Raw genomic sequence first — 21,314 nt, 5'->3', positions numbered from 1 at the left:
TACTTGTCCTGAAGCCATGACAACTGCCTAGAATCCCATTATATAAGAACGGTATGTTAGTAACATATTTAAGCATGTTACTGAGTAGTAGCTGAGTAGTTTTTTGTTTGTTTGTTTTTCGAGACAGGGCTTCTCTGTGTAGCCCTGGCTGTCCTGGAACTCACTCTGTAGACCAGGCTGGCCTCGAACTCAGAAATCTGCCTGCCTCTGCCTCCGGAGTGCTGGGATTAAAGGTGTGCGCCACCATGCCCAGCTGCAGCAGAGTAGTTTTAGAAGCACTTAAACAATTTACTTTTTGAAACTGTAGCACGTTCAGTAAAGGATTTGAAAATTCTAGGAATAACAAACCTATTTTGTGCCAACTAGAGTAAACCCCAGAAGATGTACTGAAACTGTACGTAAGTATATTTTAATCACAGCACTGGAATAAACATTTGCTAGGTACAATTTAAGTTTTTATTGGTGAAGATATTATGATTCAAGGCTTAAATTGCTTCCAAAATCTACTATATAATCTATGTATCTATTTTTGCAAGTCTGAGAAGGATCCCATTTGCCTAGAATGACTTTAAACTTTGTATTAGCCAGGGTTCTCTAGAGTCACAGAATTTATGGGATGTCTCTATATATTAAGGGAAATTATTGGTCCAACTTACAGTCTGCAGTCCAACTAACCCAACAACGTGCAGCTGTGAATGGAAAGTCCAATCATCTAGTAGTTTCTCAATCCAAAGAGGCTAGGTGTTTCAGCTGGTCTTCTGTATAGGCTGGAATCGTGAAGAAGCAGGTTCCAATAGATGTGCTGACATGTAAGGGCAAGCAAGTGGAGAAGAAGGAAGCCTTCCTTCTTCCATTGTCCTTATGCAAGCCTCCAGCAGAAAGTATAGCTCAGATTAAAGGTGTGTACCACCATACCTGGATTTGGAACTTGTTCTGTCCCAGGCTGGCCTTGAACTCAGAGATCTGCTTGCCCCAATCTGTTGGGTTTTCAGGTGTGTACTACATTGGCTAGTGTTGTGTCCGGCCAGTGACTCACATGTCTGGGTTCTAGTCTGGAAAGACATCTTGGAAACCTGGAAGAGAAGAGGGGCTAGGCGGCTCGAGAAAAAGATGTAGCTAAATCAAAACAATTCTGATCAAAGCTCAATTTTTTATTTCCGACACTCAAGTTATGAAGGAGGGGGAGGGGCCCGATTCCCATCAAATAATCCTGGGGTCCAGTAGCAGGGTGACCACGTGTATGGCTCCGGAACAGCAAAGCTGCAGGTTCTAGCAGAGGGTGTGGCAGAACGATTGAGCAGCAAACTCCGTCCCGATGTAAACAGTGGAACCTGAGCAGGCAGGTTTCAGGCTGGAGGAGGGGAGGCTACATCCTGGGCCTAAGCTTTTCATAGCCACTATGCCTCAAGATCTGGATCAAAAGTGTATGTCATCCCATGTCAAGATCCAGGTCAGAAGCCTATGTCTTCCAGCCTCAAAAACTCGATCACTGATGTGCCTGACTATCATTTCTGGATTGTAGTTCATTCCAGATGTAGTCCAGTTGACAGCCAGGAATAGCCATCACACTCTCCAATGTGAAAAGTTTGTCTTTTCTTACAGTTTTAATAACCATATGCCTTCTTTATCTCCTCTCCCCGTCTCAGGTCCCTCATTAGTTTAGCCAGATGTACTCAGTTTAAACATTGCCTGCTCTGCACTGGTTGGTCTTTTCCAGCCACATCCTAAATCAGCATGAGTTAGGACCTCAGCTAAAACGGAAAAACCAACCATCACCATTACCACCACCACCTGGCCATCCTGAACAGGTGTGCTTGCTCTTGTGGTTATTTTGGACTATGACCCTCATCATCATCATCATCATCTATTGTCGTTGTTGTTGTCATTTTTCGAGACAGGGATTCTGTGTAGTCCTGGCTGTCCTGGAACTTGCTCTGTAGACTAGGCTGGCCTCAAACTCAGACATCTGCCTGCCTCTGGAGTGCTTGGGTTAAAGGTGTGTACTACCAAGCCTCGACTAATTTGAAAGTTATAAAGCTTTACTGGGTCATTTTACCTTGTGAACACATTTCTCTCTCTCTCTCTCAGATTTATTTTATTTATATGAGTACTCTGTAGCTGTCTTCAGACACACCAGAAGAGAGCATCAGATCCCATTACAGATGATCCATTACATACCATGTGGTTGGTTGGTGGGAATTGAACTCAGGACCTCTGAAAGAGCAGTAGGTATTCTTAACCGCTGAGCCATTTCTCCAGCTCTGTGAGCATATTTCTAACACTATGCAACCCACAGTTGGCCTGAAACTTGCAAACCTCTTACTTCAGCCCCTCAAGTTGTGGCATTACACACTTGCATAAAAAAACTGTACGTAAAAAATTTAAATGAAAAAAATTCTAGAGTGAAAGTAAAACTTGAGGAAGCAAGAAACTTAACTTCATCGTTGAATCATGAGATACCAAACCTCATGAATATGCCTCCTTGTTAAACATTTAAAATTCAAGGCTGAGAGATCCCACGAAAGACTTAAAGAGTGAAGAGGAAATACGTTTATAAATAAGTAAAACTGGTAAAAAGGAGGAGGAGTAACGATATTTCAAGAAGGAAAAATAGATTTTAGAAGGAAGTGATTTGACAAAGATCATAGGGAGAAAGGAGCAGGTTTAAGAGTCAGCCAAATCAATCCCCTGTACACACCACTCCACCCCACCACTGCACAGGGTCTGCGTCTGCCCTACCTTGTCCTGCCCCGCCCCGTCCCGCTCCGCCCCGCCCCGCCCCGCCCCACCGGTCCTGTAGGCCGCGCCTTCAGCTGAGGGTCCTCTTCCTCCAGGCCAGCTCTCGAGCAGGCCCCGCCTCTCCTGTTATACAGCCCCTCCCCTCTCCGCCTCCTTGTCCTTTAGACCCGCCCCCTGGTCAGGCTCCGCCCATGCCGCCTCAGACCCAGCCGGGACAGGGGCCTCAGGGTACCGCCCCGCGCTGCCGGAGGAGGCTGTAGCGTCAGGTGACAGCCCGGAAGCTGCGGAAGCGGATGAAGCTGAGAGGTGGAGGCCCGGTGGGGCTCCGCAGAGGTGAGGGAGCTGGTCGGCGGCCCCGGAGCTCGTGGCGCAGCGCGTATGCGGCGCTCAGGCTGACATCCGAAGGCCGCCGCTCTGGGTCGTGCGGCCGGGCCTCGGCGTTTGGAGTCGCGGCGCGGGCCTCCGGCGGGCGTCCATGGAGAAGGCTGGGCGTGAGAGTGACGGCGCCCCCTGCGGGCCTGTCCTGCACATCGTGGTGGTCGGCTTTCACCACAAGAAGGGCTGCCAGGTGAGGACCGGCCCGCGCCTTCTCGGCGCCCCGCGGCCTTCCTCGCGGTGTGCCTCCGGGGACTGCGCGACGAGCCGCGGGGGTTCGGGTTTAGCGGAAGAATGACGGGCGAGCCTTGTGTTGTTCCCTGTCAGTCTCCACCAACCTGCTGGGTGTCTACCCATAAAGGAGATCTTGAGGAAAACTCGGCGTTTGGACGCCGGCACGTTACCAGCTGTGGGTTTCCACACGAATGCTCAAGTAGACTGACGCACTTGTAAGCTCCGCTCCGCTTCCTTTGTTTATCTCTTGCGAGCCTTGGAATCTGTAGTTTCGGGTTAGCGACCGGCCCCGCCCCCTTCTCTTTGTGCCATTTCAGATTTGATCCGGCCCAGAGCTATTCTTTTGGTTAGGTTAGCCCTCCAAATCGCTTGCAGTAAGTAAAAACGTAATTTGTCAAACAGATAGTGCAAATGGAGCCAGCTTCTTAGCTGACTCTTCACCCTACCGTCTGAACCTAGCGTGTGCTTTGTGTTGAAGGCAAAGGAGCAAAATAGGTTTGTTTAGCCTAAACAAACACTGGAAGGCAATGATGTCATAATGTGCTAGTGAATATATATATTGAATACTTAAGGTGTTGAGAAAAAGGGATTGATTGCTTCTAGCAGAAAACGAAGCACTTGGTTTCTTTCACAGAGAATGTAACATTAGAAGATTGATTTACAGAAGTTCAGTTCGTTAGAAGATAACAAAAGTAGTGAAGGGAGTGGAGAAGTGATAGCTGGGAGTGTGTGTGTGTCAGTGTACAGGTGTGTGTCGACTGTTACCTTCAATCTAGGCGTGGTGGCACATGGCATACATCCAGCAAATGGGAGGCTTGGGGCAAGAGAATTATCTTAAATTACACAGGGTACTTAGACCCTGCCTCAAAAAAAGAAACTATTATTTTAAGATGTTATATTCGCTTATCCTCAGAAAGATGTGGAATAACACTAAAGAGAAAGTAGCACTATTGTGTATATTAAGAAGATTTTTTTTAGTACTTCCTGATTACAGCCTTTGAACTAACTAGTTGCTTTATAAGCTAGGAGTAAAGTAACAAAAATCATACTGAAAAAAAAATAAAAGATTGCTGAGATTATACTGTTATGAAAAACAGCCCCGGAATCAGTCAGAAGTTGTAACTTTGCATCCTGTGCCATGGGTGTTCTTGTGTGTGGTAGTATAGTCATCGTGGAAGCTTGATTCAGAACTACACTGAATGGAGGGAGCTCTGGGAAGGAAACTGGAAAACATCAGAGTTGATCAGAGATAGGGTAGTCTTCTGATTCTTGCTGTCATTTGAAAGTCAAGATTATTATGTTTCTGCCTCTCTTACTGGTTTTATTAATAGTATAGATTTCAATAAGGGAAACTGTATAGTGTTGCATAAATATTAGAGAACAGAGAACTGTTTAAAAACAAAGATACAAGAGCAGCCTGCATGCTATCTCATTTTTTGCCTTTGCCTTTTGGTTTCAGCATGCAGGTAAAAGTGTCTGCTTTTGTAAACTAAGTTCTGTGCCAGAAGCAGGAGGCCTGTATTAGGTTACTCTTAAGACCAGCAAATCCAAAGCTTCCTAATTTTCCCTTCTTAATTTCTTTTGTCAGATAATGTATAATTACAATGAAGCAAACAAGTCCTAGTTGAGTTTTCCCCAATTGATGCCTAAAGTAGCTTGATTAATCATTGATCTTTTTAAAATTATACCTACCTAGGGTATTGAAGAAACAAAGCACTAAGAACCTAATCCTAGACTGGGGAATGTAGGTAGCTCAGTGGTAGCCTAATAAGTACAGAAGGTAGATCTTTGAATTCAAGGCCAGCCTGGTCCACAGACTGAGTTCCAGGACAATAAGGGGTATACAATAGAAAGATCCTATCTTTTTTTTTTTTTTTCTGGTTTTGGTTTTTCGAGACAGGGTTTCTCTGTATAGCCCTGGCTGTCCTGGAACTCACTTTGTAGACCAGGCTGGCCTCGAACTCAGAAATCCGCCTGCCTCTGCCTCCCAAGTGCTGGGATTAAAGGCGTGCGCCACCACGCCCGGCAGAAAGATCCTATCTTAAAACAAAGATTTATCTGCTGTCATGCTCTGCTCATTTTTTTGGTCATGCATGAATACTTAGTTACATATTTTTACACCTCTTCCAATCCCTCTTGTGTCCCTCCCTCTCCTCAAATTTTTCATTTCATCTTTGTTACACACATGCAAGCATGTGTGCATACACACATATAAATTTAACCTACTGAGTATTTAGTGTTGCTAATATTTAATGTTGCTGGTGTGTATGCGTTTAGGGTTGACTACTTGGAATAGATAACCATCAGAGACATGTCCCTGGAGAAGGCTGAGTCTCTATATCAGCTCAATGAGTTGCCTAGAGCTCTTCATCAAGGTTTGGGGCCCTTGTGAGATTTCCCCTATCTGCTTTGCCATAGCTACTGACGTCATTGTGTAGGTCTTGTTTAGAAAACCATATTGCTGAGAGTTCATGTGTACAGCTTTCCTGTTCTATCTAGAAGATATTATCTCACAGATAATATCTTGTCCTCTGACTCCTAGAATCTTTCCACCCCCACTTCTACCATGTTCTCTGAGCATTAGGTATAGGAATTGTGTTATAGATGTATCATCTACTTGGGTTGGGTACCTCATGGTCAGTTGTCCTCTGCATTTTGAACAGTTGTAGATTTCTATGAAGAAAAAAAATCTTTGAGGAGTAAGAGCAGCAATACTTACTAGGCTGGGCCAACCCACAAATCAGATTGCCATAATCTTTTGTAAAATAGTCAAGTATGTATCAGGCAAGCTATTTGATTTTGTTCATAGTTTTAAATTTTTAAATGTTCAATAGAGAACAATTATTTTCCAAACCTTAAAATAATAATAATAATAACATTATTATTTATTGTGAGTATGATGTGCTGGTGTTGCTTCTCTCCTTCAACATTTACATGAATTAGGGTCTTTATGCTTACATTGTCAGGCTGCAGGCACCTTTATCCACTAGGCCATCTCACCACTCTAAATTTTTGCTTTTGGCCTCTTTTCTGATAAATTCCTGGTTTGTATACATAGCTAGCTCTAATTCTTGAATAAACTGTTTCTTTGTTTTTGTTTTCTTGTTTTTTTACCAAACTATTTCTTTTCTTTCTTTATTGTGCGTTGACAGTATCATACAAGTATGTAAAGTCTTTGGGTCATTTTCATCTCTCATTACTCTTTTTCATGCCCTTCACTCCTACTGAACCCTTTCTACTCAACAAGTCTTCTTCTATTTTCATGTTTGTTTTGTTTTGTTTTGGTTGTTGTTATTGTTGTGTGACCCACTGCACAAACATGGATGGGGAAATTAGTCACTGGAACTTTGGCACCTTAATGGCTACACCACTAAGGAAAATGATCCGTTCCCATCCCCTAGCAACTATACTAATAGTTCTTCAGAGGTATGTGGGACCTTATGACTCTCCCCACGACTCTCTTTCTTTTGTTTTGTTTGTTTTTTGGTTTTGGTTTTTTGGGGGGACAGAGTTTCTCTGGGTAGCCCTTGGTATCCTGGAACTCAGTCTGTAAACCAAGCTAGTCTGGATCTCAAATCTAAACTCTATTTCTCTTCTTTTTTTTTCTCTGAGATTTATTTGTTTGTTTGTTTGTTTTGTGTATATGTGTGTGCCTGAGTGTATATATGTTCACCATATGTATATGCAGGTACCTGTGGAATCCAGAAGAGGGTGTTATATTTCCTGGGATTGTAGTTACAGGCAGTGTGAGCTTCTCAAAGTACATGTTAGAAATTGAAACTGAACTCTTTGCAAGAGCAACAAGTACTCTAACCTCTGAGCTTTCTCTCCAGCCCCACTTTGTATTTCCTGGGAAGAAAAGGCAGAATTGTAAGACAGTTGGAACTTCACCAGGGAAAGTGGGATTTCCTAACAATTTAGAAACTGACACAGAAAGAAGTTTAAGGGTCACTTGATAAAACAAAACAAACAAAAACAAAACTAAGAGCCAGATGGTGGTAGTGACACCTTTAGTCCCAGCACTCAGGAGACAGAGGCAGATGTAACTCTGAGTTCTAGGACAGCCTGGTCTACAGAGCAGTTTCAGCAAGACTACATAGAGAAACCTGGTCTCAAAAAATAAAAAAACAAATCAAACCAAAACACACACACACACAACAGAATCAACAAGTTAAAATTTGGCATCTGCCAGGATGGAGAGATGGAGAAGAGAAAGAAAAGAAGTCATCACTTGTTTTTTAACTACCTTTTAATTTTATTTTGTATGGGCATGGAAATTTTACTTTTCTTTTACTATGAAGAGTCACAACCAATTAATGGATGCTTAGAAAGACTGAGTGTTCTCCAGAGATAAGCCCCTGATGGGTTAATCATTTCAAGTGCTCAGCCCAAAACACGCGCACACTCATACGCGCACGCATGCACTAGCAGCAGTAAATCGACTCAGCAGGTTTTATTTATATGAACATTTGTGTGTATGTGTCTGTGTGTATAACAGTAATAAAGACAAAATCCTGAGAGGGAAGGACATGGAGTTGGAGTGGAGAGAGAAGGTGGAAATTATGTAAATACAATACTCATGCATGACATTAAAAGAACAAAAGAGCTGGGCATGGTGGCACGTAACTTTAATTTCAGCATTTAGGAGGCTGAGGCAAGCAGAGCTCTGATTCCAAGGCCAATCTGATCTACATAGTAAGTTCCAGCCAGCCAAGACTACATAGGAGATGCTGTCTCAAAAATAAATCATAGTTTTTTTTTTTTTAAATAGCAATCTGACAGTTATACTTTATATACTGGAACAAATAAAAATCTGGGATCTATAACTAGCAAACTTACTGTAGAAATATATACATAAATCATTTCATGTCAAACAGTCTAATTTCAGGCAAATTTTAAAGGAAACAAATTGGAAATAGTTCTCTCCTTGCACTGTGGGAGTTCTGGAAAGGAAACTCCAGACATGATGACTTTAACCCTCTGAGCTATTTCATAGGCCCTGAAAATCATGCCTTTCAAATTAGAGTCCAATAAACCAGGAGGGTTCAGCCCTGGAAGTCAGTAAACAGCTATAAATGGAGGTGGAGGAGTCTTCATAGAAAGTAAAAAAGCACGAGCATGTGTCCTTAGTGTTTTGGATTCTATCCAAGGAAAAAATAGAAAGATAGAAAAGGAAATGTTGGCAGACTTAGTACTACTGCTTAATGGAAAAGCTTAAGCAGCTTTTCGGGAGTGGGGCTTCTGGGAGATGAGTGCATGATCTCATTCAGAGGATCATTTTCTCCATCTCCATAATGCCTTCAGGAGAAGCAGCTTTCCTAAGGAGAAGTCTTCTGGTCGGGTAATTGACAGAGAAGGCACACAGTGGGGGTTAGAAGACCAGTTGGGGGAGACACTTTTCTCCTTCCACTACAACGACTGCAGGGATTGAATTTTACGTTTTTAGAAGTGACTGCAAGGACCATTACCCACTGTGCTATTTTACTGGCCCAGGATTAATTCTTAAGAGAATAGTATGTTATGTTCTAATCTTTGGAGCCTATCAGAATGTCATGCTTCCTCCTAGAACAAAAGGCATGATTAAGATTCCTTTTTTTTTTTTTTTTTGACCCAGACACAGTAGCTTTCCCTTAATGGGCCTCAACATAGCGTTTACCTTTTCATGTATTATTTTAAACTCTTAAGTGGCAGCTGTGATGTTTCCTGTTAGGTACCTAAAAAAGAATTAACAAGGTTGGAGGCTACTGAGGATGGATCCCTGCCTCTTGCTCAGCTTTGGACCCCAGATTGTGTTTCTTTGGTAACTACTAGAAAAAGGCACCCACATGGTGTTCTTACGTAGATGAAGGCAAAACACCTATTTACATAAAATAAAGAAAAAAATCATTCCTTGTTATTTAGAGCATCGTTATTACTTCCACTTTTTATAAGTCAGCCATTGTCTTCTTTCCTCCTGTTACCACTTCATAATAAATATGTAAAACAATTAGAATCAGGGTAGATCTGCCCACATGAATTGGTTCTTTAAAGAGAGATACTTGAAATTTTCTTGGTTTTAGCTTTATCCTTTTGGGGGACATAATGCTGCACCGTGGTTTTTGATCCTTAAATTTTACTTAGATTTTAGTGCATGAACTACTTAGTAGTAGATAATAATCAGAATAAGTGTTTCTTAATCTCTGGAAGCTTATTGCGTGTTTGAGCTCAGATTCTTACCTAATCTTCAGACCTATTATGAACTACCCAGAGTTAAAATTAAACCCCATAATTTAAGGGCTTGGATCCATAAGACTTATTACAAAGCCAGTTATAGGTGCCAAGGTCCCAGGCCACCTGAACTACTGTTCAATTTAACCCCAAATTCAAAGGTTCCCACAACCCTCAGCTCAAGGATAGCCAAATGAAGAGAGTGCTCTATAAAGCAGGATATGAAGGAGAAATCTGGAGCATCCATTCATCTTCATGTATTTAGCAACCCAGGAGCTCTCTGAACTCCACTGTTAAGGGATTTAAATTTCATTACATGGGTGTGATTAATTAACACATTGGCTATTTGCTGATTGAATTCAATCTCCAGACTCTCTCCTAGGGTCAAAGGACAAGCTTGAAAGTTCTGTCTTCCTACTCAAGGCATGGACTTTCTGGTGACTATCCCTTATTCTAAAGATAGCTTAAGTATAAGTTAGCGTATATTGGGGCTGATTACAAATAATTTATGACTCAGGAAGTTTCAAGGGTTTTGCATCTTTGTTGAAGGAATCAGTAGTATTTTTATTATGCCCATTTGAATAACAACTAGTTTATAAAGCAGTTAAAAACCTCCTAATATAACAAGAGGATTGATGAAACAAATAAGTAGTAGTACTGTGTAGCTATTAAAATTGTGAGTGTTGGGCTGGAGAGATGGCTCAGTGGTTAAGAGCACTGACTGCTCTTCCGAAGATCCTGAGTTCAAATCCTAGCAACGACATGGTGACTCACAACCATCCATAATGAGATCTCATGCCCCTTCTGGAGTGTCTGAAGACAGCTACAGTGTACTTACATATAATAAATAAAAATAAACCTAAAAAAAAAAAAAAGAAAAAAATTGTGAGTGTCCATGTAGAAAGGAGGTTAACTGTTTTGAAATCAATTAGCAAACTCATCTAATTTTTAAGTACAAGTTCTAATTGTAGTAATTTTACCAGCAGGAGACAAGAATTCTAAAACTACCAACATAAGGTAGGCAGTCTACAATTTATGGATGAATTGTGTTTCCAGAGTTGGCTATTTAAAGCCTGGACCACATTTTCCCAAGGAAACTGTGTTACAGACACCGTGAACCCAATTCATCCTGACACAGTCTTAATTTCACTTACAGAATTCTTGAGTATGTTTAGCACCTAAACTCTATTTAAACATACTCAACTCTATTTAAACTTTGAGTTACAACTAGACCCTTTACATCAGCTGGGAATAGTCTATAAACCTTCCCATCTTTCTCCACTTCTGCTTTTGAGTTTGTTGATAATCTTCAATAGCAACATTCAGGGTTTAAGCGCATTACAGTTCATCAGTGTAAGACCCTTTCTTTGATCACTGTTTGGCTAACATTCTTTTCCATTTTAGGTTGAATTCTCTTACCCACCACTAATTCCAGGAGATGGACATGATAGCCACAGTTTACCTGAAGAATGGAAGTACTTGCCTTTCCTTGCCTTACCAGATGGTGCACATAACTATCAGGAAGGTATGTCATTAAAGGAAGACCAATTACTAAGTGCAATTTAGGAAATTTTCTCATAGCGGTCTTGAATACTTTGGATAAATGAAAGCCTTTGGACCTGTTGTGATTACTTATAAAATGTATATGTGTTGGGGGTGAGACATGCACAAGAGAAGCTTCAGGCCTATTTCCTTGGTTAGTAACCCTTGGCTCCCTCCTGCCCAGAGCTCTTAGATATAGCCAGAGCAGGGCAGCTGCTGATGGGTGTGCCTTCAATTATATTATGCTTGAGACTGAACTCAGTGGCAGAAATGAAGAGTTGCCTGCATTAGCTGTACATGGTCTGGAAAGCTCTGGTTTCAGAGTTACTCAACCATCATCCTCTAATGCCCACCTGGATACAGTGGAGATTGTTTCTTTTGCTCTGTAGCCATTGCTGCAGCCCTGTACTTACTTTCTCTTTCTTTCTTTCTTTCTTTCTTTCTTTCTTTCTTTCTTTCTTTCTTTCTTTCTTTCTTTTTTTTTTAGTTTTTTTGAAACAGGGTTTTTCTGTGTAGCCCTGGCTGTCCTGGAACTCACTCTGGAGACCAGGCTGGCCTCGAACTCAGAAATCCGCCTGCCTCTGCCTCCCAAGTGCTGGGATTAAAGGCGTGCACCACCACTGCCCTGTGCTTTCTTACTTACATGAGAATGTTTGTGTCCTCAGAAAAGAATGTGCTGACAGTTTCACTGAGTCTTCTCTCATCATATGGGAATGCTTCGTCACACCTGATAAAGGACTATTCTACCTTGGTTAAACCAGATTAATCATCATTTGAGTACTTGTTTTCCTCGTGCATTATTTAATACTTCCTTTAAAAAATAAATCAGATGTTACCATGCAGTTTAAATAAGTTTTATTACAGAATTTGTAACCTCAGAAATGTTTCTTCCTAATTTTTTCTTATGGATGCTTTCAACCTAGTGGAAAAATTAAATTAAGATTATAGGGACTATTTTGCAAGTTTTCTTTGTTTGTACATATTGTCACTTTTGTTACTTTTTATTCTAAAGTCATTTGGAATAACGACAGACACTTGACTTCTAAATATTTAAGTACATGCACCCTCTAAGAATGTAATCATTCCTCAGCATCCAGTTGTATTATCATAGCTAAACAATTTAGCAGTAATTTTATAATATCTCATATCCAGTCTGTGTTCAAATTTCCCCAGTCTTTCCCATAATTTCTTGAGTCCACTCAGAAAATTTTAAGAATTCACATGTCGCCATCAGTTTTTATGATTGATTTTCCTTTAGTCTGGAACAGTCCCTGTATATATTTTCTGTAATTGTATAGTCAATTTGATCTGTTATCTTTGATACTCTTAGGTTTTGTGGCAGACATGTACTATAAGGATTGGGAAAAAGTCTGATGTCAAAATAAGTATCACATGGTTCCTGGATGTGTTGTTGTCATGTTTGTGTTATTGACTGCATTATAATTTGGTTGTTCAGCAATGAGTAACTAATATCACTACTTACATTTTTCTGTGTATCTCTTAGATACTGTGTTTTTTCACTTGCCACCCAGAAATGGAAATGGAGCCACAGTATATGGTATCTCTTGTTATCGACAAATTGAAGCCAAGGTATGATGGTTGATGATGAACAGCAGCAGGAAAAAGCTCCTCCAACCCGTTCTTGGGTGTTGGTCCTTTGGGGAATCACAGTCTTTAGCTTTCATGTAGTACATGTGTGCATAGGCAAGAAGAGGGTGTTCCGTCCCATAGAGTTGGAGTGATAGATAGTCACGACTCACCTGACATGGGTTCTTGAAACAGAACTGGGATCCTCTGCCAGAGCAGTGTGTACCCCTAACTGCTCAGTCATTGTTCCAGCTACTAATTTGTAGGCTTTTGAGGAATCTCCATACTGGTTTCTATAATGGCTGTAACAGTTTGTATCCTTATTAGCAGTGATTAGGGGTTTTTCTTTCTTCATATAGGTACCAGTATTTGTTACGATTTTTTTGTCATGCATTATTTTTACTAGCATATTAAAATTTACATAATGAGAACTAGTGAAAGATGGAAGGCATAAAATTACATTAAAAATTAAATTCAATAGTAGTTAAATGTATAGAAATGTACAAAAACAAAATGTTACAGCATTTTGGTAGCATTACTAATGAAAAAAGGAAATCCATCCATAGTAAATTTGAGTGTCAGTCCCTAAAACCACACTATGGTGGCCTTCTTTACCTCTCCTGACTAGTTTTGAAGTCTGCTTTAGCAACTATGACTCTAGCAACATTAGGTTTTCTTTTTTTAAGACTCCCATTTGTTGGTAGGTTGATTTCCATTCTGTGACTCTCAGTTTTTGGATGTCTGACAGGTATGTTTTTCTAAGAGATAGCAAGTCTTGTTTTTAAATCCAGTTAGTTTTTGTTGGTTGGTTCTCACTAAGTGGCTGGCCTGGTATGTGACTTGTACATAAAGCAGTTTCCATCAGCCAGTAAATTCTGGGAGAGTAGGGATTGTCCCTTCACTGTTCTACCCAGGGCCTAGCTTCTGACATTCAGTACAAGGCTGGCAGGTTACACTCGCTCAACTAGTATTATCTGAGATTCACTGTGACATATTTTAACCAAATGCACACTTTTTGTTATGTTCTTATTGAAAACTGTTTTGTAAATGCTGCTATAAAGTATTTCTAATACATAACTGTTTGCTTATAATAGGCATTAAAAGTGAGGCAAGCCGACATCACCAGAGAGACTGTTCAGAAAAGTGTCTGTGTTTTAAGCAAGCTGGTAAGAGACCTAAAACTAACTTACCTATTAACATTCAAAGCAGAACTTATTTTGAGTAAGAGATGTGTGAGAATTGCTAAAATTAGTTAAGCGCTTACTAATATGCTCTTGTAGCCTCTGCATCCAGCAACATGCTCTCATTTCTATTCTGCTGAAGAGTCTAAGATTAGCAAGTTGACATTTGACCCAAATAAGACAACTGTTACATTTCATTTATCGATTTTTGTTTGTTCCTAAGACTTTGAATAACTGTTCTTTTAACAACTTTAAAAGAAATCATAACTGCTTCAATTTTATTGATAATACAGAAGTTCATGACTATAGCAGTGAAGAAATTTAGCCTCAACATGTACTTTAAATTTTAGGATGTTTGAGAAAAGCCAATGACATGGTAAAACTATACTAAAACAGAATTTCAGAGCTGTGTTTCTTCTTGGTGCATAGTCTTCAAGTTGACATTAACAATCGCACATTTAAAGCATGTATGCCATTTCTTAATTTGTACTCTAGAGAAGGGAAAGGAGTGCACATGTGCAGGTCATCGGACAACATTGTGGTGTTACTTCTCGCCCTCTGACTTTATCTGTGTTCCAGGGATCAAACTCATCAAGGCTCTATCAGCGGAGCCAATGCCATGGCCCCTATTTTAACATTATTTTGTCTTTAAACAGGGTCCTATATGGCTCAGGTTGGCCTGGAACTCTTTGTATAGCTAAGACCTTGAACTCCTGATCCTCTGCCTCCACTTCTAGAATTACATGTGTGTATGATCACGTTCAGCTTGTTTTTATTTTTTCAAGAAATACATGGCTAGGGCATTAGTCTATCATATGCAAATCCTAGTTTTGATCCCCAGCACCACAATGGGAGAGTTGGGGAGAGGAAGGAAATACTGTATACAGTGATATTGTTGGTTTTCATAGCCCTCAGTTGAATAATTTACAATATTTGATGTCTATTGATAATGAAGGGAATATTGACACCTTTGCATTAAATGCCTAATTCTATAGTAAAATTTATTGACCCCCCCAAAAGATTATAAGGAATAGTCTATATCATATTAATTACCTATATTTTATGATTACTGTCTTAGCCATTCTGTAGTTGCTCCAAATCAAAACTGAAAATATTTTATTGGTCCAATTACAGGATATATGTATGTTTTGTCTGATTATTTCTTGGGTACTTATCTAATTTCCTTATCTACAGACAGTTTAAATAGTCTTTGTATAGCTATACAAAGTGATAGCACACACTTTTAATCTCAGTACTTGAAGCAGAGGCAAGCAGATCTCTGTGAGTTTAAGACCTGGTTGGTCTATGTAGTGAGTTTCGGCAATCAGAGTTACATAGGGAGACCCTGGCTCAAAACAAACAAAAAGCTTTGTATAATGTCAATCGAAGTTTGAAAGATATGATTTATTTGTGATTTTATTGCTAGCCAAAAAGAATAAGAGGAGAAGGAAGAGGGAAAAGGGATAGAGAAATGGATGGAGAGAAACTTCAAACAATAATTTACAACAATATAGACCTTTTTTGGCATGGGCAAACAGAGTCTCACTATTGTACCTCTAGCTGGCCTTGAACTCACATCTATCCACTTGCCTCTGTCTCATGAATACCAGGATTAAAGGTGTGCATCACCATGCCATCCCATATCATAATAACTCTAATCATAATTTATAACAATAACACAGATTTTTAGAAGAATGACTTGAAAAATACTCCCCAGTTAATTTGTACATGAGGCCAGTTATCCATAACATAGGAATAATATCACATATGTAAGTAGATACATGCCGAGAGGCTACCAGAGTAGTCACCCTTCAAAGGGCAATTTTGATAACAGAAACTGAGTTTTCTGTGTGTCTGGTATTAATTCTTACCAGACATTTTATATAACATTGTCATTTTTATTTTCCTAACAATGTTGAGATATCTTTGTTAGTCTCATTTTACAAATACTCATATTTTAGAGTAACAATATCTAATTCTCATATGAGACTACTAAACATGGAAAATAGGATAAAAATATAATTTTGTCATATCTAAAACTAAGGAATGAAAACAGCTTACTTAGAAAGGTTCACTTGTTCATAGTGCATTGTAGTGGATATGAAAATATAATGATATTGTACTTAATGATAACAGTCATCTATTCACCAGGATGGGTACTAATTACTAATTACTAGTCCAGTATTAATTACTTGCATTCTAAAAGGGAGAAATAAATGAGAAAATGTCGCAAATGTAAATAAAAGGGTGTATATGATCTATCTTAGGTAGGAAAAATAGGAATTGAGGAGTAACTTTGTTCAAATATACAAAAAGAGGACCAACCATACACAGATAATGGAAAAGGATGTGAGCTTAAATCAAATCATGAGTGTTCAACTTGGTGTAAGAACCAGACTGCTTAAGCATGATTAAATGTTACCACAATAGAGTGAAATGCAGTAGCCATTGACATTCTTGTGTCATTATGTGTCAAAGACTCTCTTAAGTGCTTTACGTAATCCTAAACACAGCCATAGAAGCTGCACCTTTTGGTATACAGGGTCAGCCTGGTGAGGAGGTATGAAGAAGTTAAGGACATTTAATTAAACAGGCTGAAAGATGGAGCAGCCTTGCCAAGATAGCTTTCACCTGCTGCCAAAGAGTGGGACTAGGTGATTTCACAGCTTCTGGTTCTGAATATGGGCCCTACAGTTGGTAGTTAATAACTTTATCCCTAATATCTTCAAATTAAAAGCTGTAGGAATTTGTTTACTGCTCTTGTTTACTATGTTCAACCTAATGATGGTTTCTCTTTTTCTTTAGCCTCTTTATGGCTTACTTCAAGCAAAACTCCAACTCATTACACATGCATACTTTGAAGAAAAAGATTTTTCCCAAATTTCCATTCTAAAGGTAACTAATTTCCATACTGATGTATTTTGGTGAATGGTAGCTTAATGAGTCAAATGGCTTTTGTGGCAGTACTATGAAGGATAGTCCTGATAGTTTAAGAGAAACATTGCATGAAAGTCCATTTGCTCGGGCCTGAGATGGTTCAGTGCTTAAGAGCTCTTGCAGAGGACCCAAGTTTGGTTCCTAGCATCCACATTGGATGGCTCACAACCATCTAGACTAAGACTGCCTACACAGTTCTTTTCTGGTCATCGTAGTTCTAGGAGTTTAGTGGCTAAAGTGACAGTGTAAAGTTCTAAACTTGGTCTGCATCCCACAGGAGCTCTATGAACATATGAACAGTTCCTTGGGAGGGGCCTCCTTAGAAGGATCACAGGTGTATCTTGGTAAGTAACTGGCAGGTCAAGCTTTATCTTCAAAGTTTTCTGTTGTCAAACTGAGTTGCATGTAACTGTTGATGATCAGAACTGTTAAGCATATGTGTACTCCATTGAATATTAATCAGCTAATAAATTTCACACAACCTTTGTATGGGATCTAAGTTCTTAAGTTTGCTTCTTCCTTAAATACCCAGCATTCATCCTGAGATGGATCATTATTTTATACTGGTGGTGATATTCACATGTATTGCAGAGGCAAGTTTCAGCTTTTTAGAATAGTACTGGACTTCTTTCCATTAATGCTAATCAGCTCAATTCCAGTAGAATGGGCACAGGTGCTGCTTAGCTCTTGACTGAGATTCTACAACTTGGGGGTGGGGTGGGGGGCTGTTAATGTACACTATTGACAGCACACAAAAAAAATCCATTGTCAGCTGACGTAGTCATTACATTCTATTTTGTGATAAAGAGTTGTAATGATATGGTAATTTGTGTTTCCTCAGTTTCCATTTCAGGGTGAAGTAGCCAAGTTGTGGTTTACTAGTGCAGTTTTAGAAAGTCGGCTAGATCGTCCTGCTGTGAGACTGTGTTTATACATTGTTTTCTCTTTTACTATGGGTGTTAGAGATATGTGAATGGAAAACATTCTGATTCAGAAATAGTAGATATGTAATGCAGTGACCAGCGTTCACATTTAAAAGACTGGGGCTGCCATTATGGTGTAAGCTTTATGATTTTTAAATTTATGTGGTTTATGTGTGTAGACTAGAAGTGTTACACCCAGTGCCTAAAACTGTATCCACTAATAGTATAGACATAAAATTTAAAAGCCACATTTTAAGTGCTCAGTGACCACATGGCTAATGTGTCTGACAGGTAATATTTTAAACATCTTTATTCTTGGGGAAGATTTTGTTAGACAATACGCTTTCTTAGTATATATGTATTTCACCAAATACTACATAAATGCTTGAATATTTACATATTTTCATTTGCTGTTTTAGATATTCTCTTTCACATTTAGCTCTCCTGTTTGCATTGTAGGTTTGTCTCCTCGAGATCTTGTCCTTCATTTTCGACACAAGGTGTGATAGATATCCTTCAACTTGCGATGTACTGAAATGGGAGAGGCTGTGCTTGTGTTCCTTTTCCTGCGAACTCAGTGGGCAGCATCACAATCAGCTGGCGGCATAATTGTGGTTTTGCTCTTCTAAGACAGCTTCTTAACTATACAAGGCTGGAGGCGACAGAGTATTTGTGTGGTAAAAGTCTGGGAGTACCTCTTGCTCAATAGAGTTGGCTTTTGATTTCTATTCTGCAGTCTTTGCAGTTCTTAGTATGGTGTTTCCCTGAAAGTGGAATATTTTTCTACATGAATTAATTCTTTTTGTTGTTGTCATTTTGGTGTCAGATATTATGGTCTTTATTGTTAAAGCATAAGTTACCAAGGACACACACACATAGTCACTTATTTACCAAACTTTTATTGACTATCTATGTAAATGCATGTATCGGAAACTAGCCTTGAACTCACTGTGTAGCTAAAGATAGCCCTGAATTCGTGGCTCTCCTGTCTCTACCTCCCAGTGCTGAGATTACAAGTATGCACCACCATGCCTAATTTACGTTTCTGGGAATCTGAACACCAGGCTCTCACACATTACCAACTAAGCCATTCCCCAGCCTCAAATCTCTGCCTCTTCAGAAACTTGAAAATTTTCAAACGGAGATGACACTATTCCTTCCAAAACAAAGATTATTTCAATCAAAGGTTAAGTGATTAACAATTTTAGAGAATATAGCTAATGCTTAATTTCTCAGTTCAAGTTCAGAGTTTCTCGTTTCTTAAGTCGTATAATTATTTAATATTGTTTATATGATTATATTTGAAAAAATGAAATAGCAAATTATTAATAGATCTGAGTTCTTGTTTTAAGATAGTATTTCTTTCTTTTTCTGCAGGTCTTGATCCTGTTTAAGCTAATTCTTCTTGAAAAGAAGGTGAGATACAGAAGGATAAAAGGAAGAACAGGTTTTTTTATTTTTTTATTGTCATTTTTACATACTATTATAATGTGGGAATAAAGGATTAACTATTAAGACATATTTTGTCTATTAAATGAAACACAAAATTCTTTTTTTACTGTCATACACATACAAATTTGTGTGTTCTTTTTGGAGACAGTTTGATAGTATATTGAATTGTACTGTCACCATAAGTTTAAACTAACTTATAGAAAAGGAAATGTGTTTGTTCACTGAGACTTCAGGGTTGGTGGTTGACTTGGTGCTTCCAGGGTATCACAATGTTGGGTTTTCTCCTTGTCCTACAGTTCAGCTAGTTTTACCCAGAGCTGATCTCCCTTGTATACAATAAACTGCCAACAGTAATTTGGCTATTTGCTTCCTCAGACATAATACCACTTCCCATAATACTACTTTCCAAGCTATTGAATATGAATTTGTTCCATCAATTTGTTATCAAAAGTCTGCCTGTTCTAATTGGCTTAAACTTGGGTTCCAGACCACTGTGTACTACAAAGAGATGGGCTTGCCATGATCATTGTGGACCTCAGGTCTAATAGCCTATTCCAGCTTACCACTTTCTTTTATAGAAGTTTGTTGTTTTTAAGACTTATTTTATTTGTATTTATGTGTATGTGTATAGGTGTGTGCATCTGCTTACAGGTTCCTGTAGAAGCTGAAAACAGGACATCAGATACTCTAATTGTGGTTATAGGGTACCTAATGTGAGTGCTAGGAATTGAACTCAGGTCTTTTGCAAGAGCAATAGCTGTTCTTAACTGTTGACCCATGATAAGAGTTTTACTGGAAAAGAGGCATACCTACTGTTTACTTACTGTTTGTAGCTGTTTTCACCCTTTAGGAGCAGTCGAGTAGTTAATGAGAGACTATATGGCTCACACAGCAAATGTATCTGACCCTTTGTAGAAAAAGTTGAAATTATGCTTTAGACTAATCAGAAGCTAGCCCCGAAATACAACTGGTTTTATATCCCATATTAACTGTATTAAGTGCACGCACGTAAGGTAAAGGGAATGTTGAGGGATCAGCCATGCACTATGCTCATTATGGCTTAAGCGAATTGTTCCTTTGCCCCAGTAATTCTCTCAATAGAGAATTTTTTTTTTCACAATTAATCTGGGTTGAATGCAAACTACCCGAAAGAGTCATTTAAAATGAGTTAAAAATCAGTAGCAAATTATTTTGTGTGTCCCATTTAACTCCAAACAATAAAAATTCCCAAATACTTTTTATTATCAAGATGTCTCATGGCACATTAGGTTCATTTATTTTTACCTAATGAGTATGAGTGTCTTGCCTGTATTTGTATATATGTACTACATGTGTACTTAGTGCCCCCAGAGGACAGAAAAAGGTATCAGATCCCCTGGAACTGGAGTTATATAAGGTTGTGAACTGCTGTGTGGGTGCTGGGAACTGAACCTGATCATCTGCAGAATCAGTAAGTGTTTATCACTGAGCCATTTCTCCAGCCCTGTGTTCTATTAACTATGATCCTATTTTATAAACAAATATAGATTCACTGAAACAAGGCTATAGAATAAAAATGCAGTCTGTTTTCAAGTTTCCCTAGATGTTTTAACCTCCTTTTCTTTCTTTTTTCCATTTTTTGGGGGGGGGGTTGGGGAGTGGGGCTGGGACAGGATCTTTAATGTGATCCAGGCTGTTTGAAAACTTATAATCCCGTTGCCTCTAACATCTGAATCCTGGGATTACAAGCATACATTGCCACTTGTAGCTATAATAATGTCCTTGATAGCTGATTTCTTTTTTTTTTAGTTCCTTATGTTAATTTTATTTGCCTAGAAATAATGTAATTATAATACACCATGTGAAGTAGAGAATTTTTTTGTCAATGCAAGTGTTAAGTATCATTGTGGGGACTTAGGAGAATGGAGTTTTACTCTAATTAGGACACTAGGGGTTGGGGAAGTGGCTCAGTCAGTAAAGTGCTTGTGATGCAGTATAAGCACCTGAGTTCAGATCCCCAGTGCCCATGTGAGAAGACAAGCTGGCATAGGAGCATGTTGCTGAAATCTCTGCACTGGAGAAATAGAGGTTGAAATCTGTCACTTGCTGGCTAGCCCATCTGGCCAGTCCATGAGCTCCAGATTTAAATTAGAGACTT

General features: G+C 39.2%; 1 protein-coding gene across 3 annotated transcripts in view; it reads left to right on the top strand.

The window, feature by feature from the left end:
- Positions 1-2,933: 2,933 nt before the first annotated feature.
- The window catches only part of Avl9 (AVL9 cell migration associated), a 47,854-nt gene continuing 29,473 nt past the window's right edge, over positions 2,934-21,314 (top strand). For 2 of the 3 annotated variants that reach the window (XR_015047625.1, XM_021165240.3), the window contains exons 1-8: positions 3,073-3,307; positions 10,960-11,080; positions 12,602-12,687; positions 13,779-13,850; positions 16,671-16,760; positions 17,080-17,146; positions 18,185-18,225; positions 19,103-19,141. Coding sequence is in view for 2 of the 3 variants with exons in the window: in XM_021165240.3 (XP_021020899.1) it covers positions 3,215-3,307; positions 10,960-11,080; positions 12,602-12,687; positions 13,779-13,850; positions 16,671-16,760; positions 17,080-17,146; positions 18,185-18,225; positions 19,103-19,141 (609 nt within the window). In the remaining variant the exon portion in view is untranslated. Of the gene's footprint in view, positions 3,308-10,959; positions 11,081-12,601; positions 12,688-13,778; positions 13,851-16,670; positions 16,761-17,079; positions 17,147-18,184; positions 18,226-19,102; positions 19,142-21,314 lie in introns of all 3 variants that reach the window. The other variant, XM_085840593.1, reaches the window with a different exon arrangement.

This window comes from Mus caroli, unplaced genomic scaffold (assembly GCF_978045245.1).
Source record: "Mus caroli unplaced genomic scaffold, Mus_caroli_1 scaffold_7, whole genome shotgun sequence".
NCBI classification, from domain to species: Eukaryota; Metazoa; Chordata; class Mammalia; order Rodentia; family Muridae; genus Mus; species Mus caroli.
This window is presented reverse-complemented; position numbering and strand designations above follow the sequence as displayed.